Source organism: Cheilinus undulatus, linkage group 12 (assembly GCF_018320785.1).
Source record: "Cheilinus undulatus linkage group 12, ASM1832078v1, whole genome shotgun sequence".
Lineage (NCBI taxonomy): Eukaryota > Metazoa > Chordata > Actinopteri > Labriformes > Labridae > Cheilinus > Cheilinus undulatus.
This window is the reverse complement of record NC_054876.1, coordinates 49,471,434-49,480,194: the sequence shown is the minus strand read 5'-3', so window position 1 is coordinate 49,480,194 and position 8,761 is coordinate 49,471,434. Positions and strand designations below refer to the sequence as shown.

Genomic DNA, 8,761 nt, shown 5'->3' with positions numbered 1-8,761 from the left:
AAAATAGGGAAATAAAGGGATTCAATGGCTTAAGGTAGCTTTGATGGGGAAAATTGGTAAAAAATTGTGAAGAAGGTCAAAAATGGGATAAAAGTGGCAAAAATGGGCAAAAAAAAAGGGAAAAAAGTGCTATTTAATGGCAAAAGGTAGCTTCAGTGGGCAATAAGTGGCAAGAAGAAGTGGCAAAAATGGGCAACAAAGTAAGGAAAAATGTGATATTTGATGGCAAAATCTAGCTCAACTGAAAAGTGGCAAAACTGGTGAAAAAGGACAAGAACACGTTCCCTTTTTTAAGGTTTTCTGGGGGAATAATATTTAAATTAAGACATAAATGAGCCACAGGTTGAGTATCACTGGTGTATAAACGCCATGGGTAAATTTGACCCTTTGGCAGTTCAAGTGTTAAAAGCTTTGATGACATCATTATCAAAGGCAGAGGATGGAATGTTGGTGAAGCCGGGGACGTTGGGGCCTTTTCCTTCCCTTGTTGCCAGATAGTTGGCCATTGTTGACAACTTTTGAAAGTTTCCATTAAAAGACAGTCAACATAAGGAAAAGATTAGTGGTATATACAAGAGTAGTGAGTCCTGAGAGCCATTACCCACAAATGGAGAAAACTGTGAACAGTGTTGAACCTCCCCAGGAGTGGCTGGCCTACCAACATGACTCTAAGCGCGCATGGATGGCTCATTCAGGGGGTCCCAGAAGAACCCAGAACCACATCTGCAGACCTGCAGGCCTCACTGACCCAGTGAAGGTCAGAGTTCATGATTCAGCTGAGATGGATTTAAATGAGACGGGACACTTATAAAGACACAGATTTCTAGGTTTTCTCTCAATTCACAAAACTTTATTTTTTAGGAAAAAATAATTTCATCCATTTCTCAGCACGTCATTTAACAGCGGTTGGTTTTCTCTTGAAGCGAGGGGTGGGTTGGAGGTTGGGCCTAGTTAGCCAAGAAGCTAAGCTAGGCTAAGCTAGGCGCTCTAGTTGCAGTAGTTCTGCAGGTCGAAGAGGTTGCAGGGTCTGTGGCAGCACTGCTCCACGATGCCACGCTTCACCATCATCTCCATCTGATCCTTGAAGGCCAGGTCCTTAAAGGCGAACTCTGCCACCTCGTTCTCACCCGCTGTCGCTGCTCCGTCCGCCTTCGGAGGGAGGAAACCTAACAGGACAACCACAGACAGAGAGATGTTAGCCATGACTGACTAAGGACAGGGGCCGGGGGCGGGTATCGCCTGCCTTTGCCCAACAGTTAAGTCCGCCTCTGCCAACATCTCTCTCACGCTAATAAAAAAGTGTTTTTGCTGCAGCTCAGACTGAGTTTCTGAAGCCTCACCCTTGAAGGGCTCCACGTCTCTCTTGGGGTTGTAGAAGAAGCCTCGGTCCCCACACACCAGGTAGAGGGCGTCCACCAGGTGAGAGCCGCACAGGTGCTGAGGAGGGGCGGCGGCCTGAGTGCCGGGCCACGACACGACCAGTAAGACCAGCAGAGACACGGACTGGAGCCACAGAGCTGCCATACTGGAGGAGAGCTGCAAACACGGGAGCACTGGGTAATACGATCAGGATATATTCAATCTGATAACATAAAATAATGTTTGAATTAGAGGAGAAAATATAAGCGAGAGTATGGATCAGTTAGAATGTAGGAAAATTTAAATAAAAAAGAAAATCAAAGTTATTTTATGAAATATAAGACTTGGTTAAATCAGTGTGTCTGCAGGGAGACGCTGACCTGGATTAACCAAAACATGAAATTAAAGTGATTTTAAATCTAATAATGCACTAATTATGGACCTTTACTAATCACAATTAATGCGGATAACCTTTACAGCCCTAATAAAAACATTAAGCTGCATGCAAAGTCATTTTATTCAGCGTCCAATAAAAATAATGAAGACATTTGACCTGATCATCATCAACACCCACAGAAAACTGCAGATGAAAACATTCTCCTGATAAAATCATTAGAGGATGGAAATGAGCTGGAGGAAGAGGAGGAGAGGATGAAGAGATGGAGAGAAACTCTGGAGGAAGAGGAGGAGAGGATGAAGAGATGGAGAGAAACTCTGGAGGAAGAGGAGCAGAGGATGAAGAGATGGAGAGAAACTCTGGAGGAAGAGGAGGAGAGGACGAAGAAATGGAGAGAAACTCTGGAGGAAGAGGAGCAGCGGATGAACTGTGAAAATATGAAGGAGAGGAAATCTTAGGAGGCCAAGAATGATGATGATGATGGAGGGTGACGAAGAAAAAGGAGCAGAAGACAGCAGGAGAGGAGTGAAGAAACTCACCTGGATGGAGGAGGAGGAGGAAGAGGAGACTCTGTGATGAAGAGGAGAAGCAGGTGCTGCTGAGAGCTGGAGGTTTGAGGCCGAGGAGAAGTCCTGGTCTGTATTTATAGTCCCCTGGGTCTGCTGAGTGAGGCTTTAGTCCTGATCCACTTAGTAAACCAAACAGAGCTAATGATCCAGAATGATCCGATCGCCTCCGATAGACAAATATTGATCAGCAGCAGAGCAGCTGATGTCAGCAGATCCTCAGAGTTCGCTTCATGGAGTCAGAGAGGAGACAGACTGATCCAGTCTTTGACACTTTTCATCAATTTAGCACACATTGCAGCTTTTCCCTCTTTTTACCACATTTTCTCCAATATTTGCTACTTTTAAAACCCAGTCTATACTTTTTACACTTTTTTATTTTTTTTTTTTACCACTTTTAACCTTTTGTTGTCACTTTTAATCCACTTTCATCCGTTTTGCTGCCTGTTTTTGCATCTTCCAACCCATTTTTGCCACTTTCTGATATTTTTTGTGCCTCTGTTAATCCAGAATTGGCCCGTTAAAATGTTTTTGGCCACATTTTAAAATCTTTCCACCACTTTATCTGCCTGTTCCTGCCACTATTAACCCTTTTCCATCCCTTTTCGCTGCTTTTTTTGCACATTTTTGTCAATTTAAATTGCATTTTATTATTTTTTTTGCCTGTTTTTGTCACTTTTAACAGATTTTTGCCGCTCTGCTCCGGTTGCTGTCTCTGATAACCATGGTTTGTCACTGTTAATTCCTTTTTATGCCCATTTTAACCACATTTCACTCTGCAGAATCCAGTTTAACCCATTAAAGCCTCTTTTATCATATGTGAAACGTACTTTTGAGACCTCTATCTAATCGACAGGATCAATACATTACTTACAAAGCTTTTGAATACAATCAGACAAATGATAAAAATTTCCTTCCAGTGGATTATCAGTGGACAAAAATGCCTGATGAATCAAATGTGACACAAAAAAAAGTTGGAATTTTATGGAATCTTTTCTTTTTTTGGATTTTGGTAAAGGGTTAAAAAAAATTTCAGTTCCAAAAAATGGGAATTTTCTGGCTAATATTTGAGTTATCAGGCAGTAAAAATCAATCATAGCAGGGGCCGGATTCTGGATTCAGATCTAACCTGAGAGTCTAACAGGGTCAACATTGAACCATAAACTGTCAACCTCATTTTCATCAGTAATAAAAAAAAAAAAAAAAAAAAAAAAAAAGAAAAAAGAAAAAACAGCACTGATGATAAATCATTTGGAAATTCAAAAAGTTAAAAATGATCAGTTTAAAGACTCAAATCTGAGATAAAATTCCAATTTATTAGTTCAAAAGATCACAACATGATATTAAAAATAGGCAAATTATGTTTGAAAAGAGCAAATATATGAGGAGAAAGTTGAAATCATACGTTTGAAAGGTCAAAATATGAGATCAAATTTCAAATCATGAGTTTAAAAGTCAAAATATGACTTAAAATTTTAAATTGTGAGTCTGGTAGGTCAAAATATGGGATTAAAAAGCCAAAAATTAGAGGTTGAAAATGTCAAAATATAAGCTAGAATTCAAAATGATGACTTAAAAATGTTGAAAATATGACTTAAATTCAAAATTGGAAGTTTGAAAGGTCAAAATGTGATATAAAAGTAAAAAGTAGTGATTTCAAATGTCAAAATATGAGAAAAAAAATAAAATATGAGTTTAACCCTCAGACATCACTTTCATTTATGACCCTTTAAAACCATTAAAGACAAAAATGTCCACTTCCATAAAACTGCTATAAAAACTTAACAGATTAATATTTTTTCTGCTTTTTTGCATGCATCTCTTAAACAACTTCAGCTGTGCTCAAAACTACCAAACATTTGATCATTTTAGAGGATTTTAACCCTTTAAATGCCAGTTTGATTACTTAAAGATCAAACAGTGTGGTTTGAATGGGAGTCAATGGGACGTTTTTGTCCTTAATGACTTTAAATCTTAAATCAGATGCTACACAAAAACTAAAAATGCATCAAAGTCAGTATTTTGGCTAATGTTTGACATACCCAGGACTGATTTAAAAAAACACCCCCACCCCAACATTAGTCATCTGGAAAATATTTACTGTTTTGTATGTTTTTTTTTAGAAAAAATATGACCATACTGTAATCAAACTGGCATTTAAAGAGTTAAAATCCTCGAAATTATCTAATAATTGATTGTTTTGATTATAACTGAACTTGATGAAAAGTTTTGACCAAAGAAAAGCAGAAAAAAATATTCATGTATACTATTTTTATTGCCGTTTTTGGAAGTGGACGTTTTTGTCCTTAATGACTGTAAAGGGTAGTAAATTTTAAATGGGATGCTACACAAAAACTAAAAATGCATCAAAGTCAATATTTTGGCTAATCATTGACATGTCCAAGCTGGATTTAGAAATAACACCCAGCCATCCAACATTTGGTTAAAGGAAGATTTTACATTTTTTTTTTTTAATCTTTTTTTTTTTTTTCATAAAAAACAACATTGATTCTGAGTAATCAAATTGGCATTTAAAGGGTTAAAATCCCCAAAATGATTGAATGTTTGGTAGTTTTGAGCACAGCTGAAGTTGTTTAAGAGATTTATGCAAAAAACAGCAGAAAAAAATATTAATCTATTAATTTTTATAGCAGTTTTTTGGAAGTGGATATTTTTGTCCTTAATGGCTTTAAAGGGTAGTAAACTTGTTTCACAGTGTTCCTCTGACATATTAGAGAAATTGAAATCTGAACTCAAAAATTTGCCTAGAAAGAAACTTTGTTACAAAACATTAGACCATCTGGACTAACAGACAAAATGGTGAGAAGAGAAAGAGGAAAATTTTACCCAAATGGACATAAATATCCCTAGTGATGCCTGAGGGTTACAAGTCAAAATATGGGATTAAAAAGCCAAAGTAAGGAGCTGAAAAGGTCAAAGTATAACTTAAAATTTAAAATTGGGAATCCAAAAGATAAAAATGTGACATAAAGTCCAAATTATGAGTTGAAAAGGTCAAAGTATGAGATGAAAAGTCAAAATCATAAGTTTGAGTCGTAATCTTGAGATGCAAAATTGAACATATGAAATCAAAACACAAATTAATTTCTTTCTCCACATTCTCGACTTTTTGTAAAATCCTTCTTACTCTTTACTTTTTCAGATTTTTATGGCTTAACAAGGATATTTTAAATAATCAAGGTTAAGTTTACATTTTTATACTGGGAGACCTCATACTGGTGGGCCAGTTAGAACACAAATATGAGATGATCTTGTGGGCCGGTTATAATCGTTCCACAGGCCAGATTTGGCCCCCGGGCCTTGAGTTTGACAGCCGTGCTTTAAGGGTTAAACTAGTTTTGTTGTTTTAAGAAAAGAGGTTCCTATTAGGTTTAATAAATGAATACAAAAATCTGTGTAGCTTGGATAGGATGGGTTATTTTCAGGTGAATAAAGGTTAAAGTGGATCAGGACTTTACTGACTCACCCCTCCTTTATGGGACATTCAAGGTCTCTGCTATTTTTATCAGGAACAGTTTTCTGAAATTGTTCCACAATTTTTAGACTCATTCTTTACAGGTTGGTGAACCTCTGCCCATCTTTACTTCTGAGAGACTCTGCCTCTCTATAAAGCTCCTTTTATACCCAGTCATGTCACTGACCTGTTGATAAGTAGTTGTAAAATATTCCTCCGGCTCTACTTTTCCAGCCTTTGGTTGCCCTGTCCCAGCTTTTTTGAAACATGTTGCTGCCATCAAATTCAGAATGAGCTCATATTTTTTATGAAATCAGTTTAACATCTGATCTGTTGTTTCTGTTCTGTTGTGAATCAAACATGTTTTTTTCATGTTTCTCTACATTTTACACAGCGTCCCATCTTTTCTGGAATTCTGATGTATCAGGCTGATAAAGAGTCGTGGTCAGCGAGGCTGAGCCAACGTTTAGAGACACGTGGAAACCTAGAGTGTCTAATGACCGTCGTCTCTCTGCTGACGACGCTCTTCTTTCCGCCTGTTTGTCACTGAGAGGGAAACTAAACTAACCGTGAAACTTGTCGTCACCATGACGACGGGGGGAGGTGTTTCTCAGAACCCCTCAGACTCCACAGATCTCCCAGAAACCTCTGCTTCTATCTCTGACTCAAAGTTTCCATCATGCTCTCTTTTAGAGCTCCAACACTTTTCTGACTCTCTGTTCACTAAAAGGACGTATTTCACCGTAAACCACAATAAAAACGACCATATTTACAATTTAACAAAAAATAAGCATAAAATATTGTTTTTCATGCAGATTTAATTCCAACAATCCCCAGAACAAATAAACAGCCAGAGGGTTAAACTTTTATATCACCTTATTATCATTTATTTAGTTTGACAGAGCTGGTGTCATGGTTTAACTGGTGCTGGATTAACTGGTGACACCATTGAAAACTCGACAGTGCTTGTCCTTCTTGACCTGACACGACGGATCAACTGGTTCATAGGGAATGGCATTGAGTTTTTTGCTTGCCAGCCACTGTGACTAGCAGTTTCCTAAGGTTACTAGCCACTCAAGGTTTTTACTAGCCACAATTTTGTTGTCAAGAAATTACATTTTTATGCTCAGGGTTGACTAAAGCATGTTACATTTGACTAGTTTTACTCCAGATGGAACAGGTCCCTTCTTTTATTTATTTATTTATTTTCCTTTTTTTTTCTTTTTATATTATTATTATTTTTATTTATTTATTTATTTATTCTTTTTATTATTATTATTTTTTTTTTTTTCTTTTTTTCTTTTTTTTATTTGTTTTTTGTATTTTCATCTGTTAGCTTGGTCCTTTTGCTTTTTTGGTCTGCTGTATATATAAGTTGTGTTTCACAGTGGTGACTCACATTTTGAAAAAATAAAGTTATATATATAAAAAAAGTTAAAATTAAATAAAAAAAAAGATATATATATATATATATATATATATATATATATATATATATTTAAGGACACATACCTCCTAGAAAGTTCCTCTTCTGTCTGGTCAGTCCTCACAACATTATTATTAAAAGTTCAATATTATCATTATTATTATTATTATTATTATTATTATTATCATTTTAAATATACTACAGGTGGAAATAGCAGCTCACTAACTCTGGTGCAACCATGTTTTTCATTTACTGTGTGGTCAATGTCATTGCACACTGGCCTTCATAAATACATAAATAAACTAAACTAAATTGAACTCAGCTTTTCAAAAGATGTGGTTAGTCAGTTAACTGGTTAAATAAATAAATAAATGGATATCCAACACAAGGGAGCGTTCTTCCACTCAGGGGCGTAGCACAGGAGGGGAAAGGGTACTGATTACCTGGACCCACAGTAGGAAGGGGCCCTTGAGAAGCCCACATTGAAAAGTGTGATTTTATTTACTTTTCTTATCATTTAGTGCCATTATTAAAACAAAAGTGACTAAATGAATCAGTCAGCAGAATGAAATTTGTATCAAATAGAGCAGTATTACTCAACCCCGCTTGAACAAAGAGCCAAAATGTTGAAAACACCTTTGCAAGAGCCTCAATTTAAGAGGTGAAAAGTGGAAAAAATGGGTTAAAATAGCAAAAAAAAAAAAAAAAAAAAGTTAAAGGGGGCATAATGGTCAAAAAGCAGCAAAAAGGGTGAAAAGGGGCAAAATCAGCATAAAAAGCCAATTCTAGGTGAAAAGTGACAAACATGGGAGAGAAAAAGTGGCAAAAAAAAAAAGGACTGAAAGCAGCAAAATGTGGATGAGAAGCGACATAAAATGTGTCACAGATGGTAAAAATGGTCAAAAGTGGTGAAAATAGGACAAAAATGAGTGGAAAGTGACTAAAATGGGCAAAAAACAGCAAAGAGTGGCAAAAATTTGGGAAAAAAGTGGCATTTAATGGCAAAATGCAGCTTAAATGGGGGAAAAGTGGCAAAAATGAGGAAAAATTTTCAAATAGTAAAAAACAGGATAAAAGAGTCAGAAACTGGAGAAAAAGAAATGACAAAAGTGAGCCTAAGCAGTAAAAGATGATTCAAAGTGGCAAAAAATTCAAATAAGGGCAATGAAAATATACAGACAAATTTAAAAGTTGACAATTAAAGCCAACTGTTTAAGTGTGGGAAACAAACTGATTTATGTGACCAGCAATGGATAATTTTTGAGGTCAGAGTTTCCTTTAAGGTTTTCTGAGGAATAAAATTTCAAATTAAGACATAAAAGAGCCACACGTTGAGTATCACCTGCTCCTCCCTTAAAAATGTCCAAATGGTCCAGCACTGCAAAATAATGCAAGTCAATTTAGTAAAACTAATGTTCAAAAATGGGTAAATTATGGTTCAAAACTACATTAAAATGCAGTGATATCTGTAAAAGTAAGGCAACATTTGGTGCTTGGTAAGCCGGTTAAGGGGGGCCCGGTGTAATACTCTATCCAGG

The 8,761-nt window shown here is 36.4% G+C and overlaps 1 protein-coding gene across 1 annotated transcript; it reads right to left on the bottom strand.

Annotated features, from left to right (window-relative positions):
* Positions 1-987: 987 nt before the first annotated feature.
* ins (preproinsulin) lies at positions 988-1,530 on the bottom strand. Its single transcript, XM_041801905.1, has 2 exons — positions 1,341-1,530; positions 988-1,166 (listed from the first exon to the last, which is right to left on the bottom strand). Exons 1-2 carry the CDS (start codon positions 1,522-1,524, stop codon positions 988-990), a joined length of 363 nt encoding a protein of 120 aa, XP_041657839.1. The 5' UTR covers positions 1,525-1,530.
* Between the last annotated feature and the right edge of the window lie 7,231 nt (positions 1,531-8,761).

Excerpts from the sequence above, each read along its gene's own strand:
- ins (XM_041801905.1), bottom strand. The coding sequence starts at position 1,524 with ATGGCAGCTCTGTGGCTCCAGTCCGTGTCTCTGCTGGTCTTACTGGTC. Across the intron at positions 1,167-1,340 it reads AGACGTGGAGCCCTTCAAGG|GTTTCCTCCCTCCGAAGGCG; the intron begins GTGAGGCTTCAG and ends TTGTCCTGTTAG.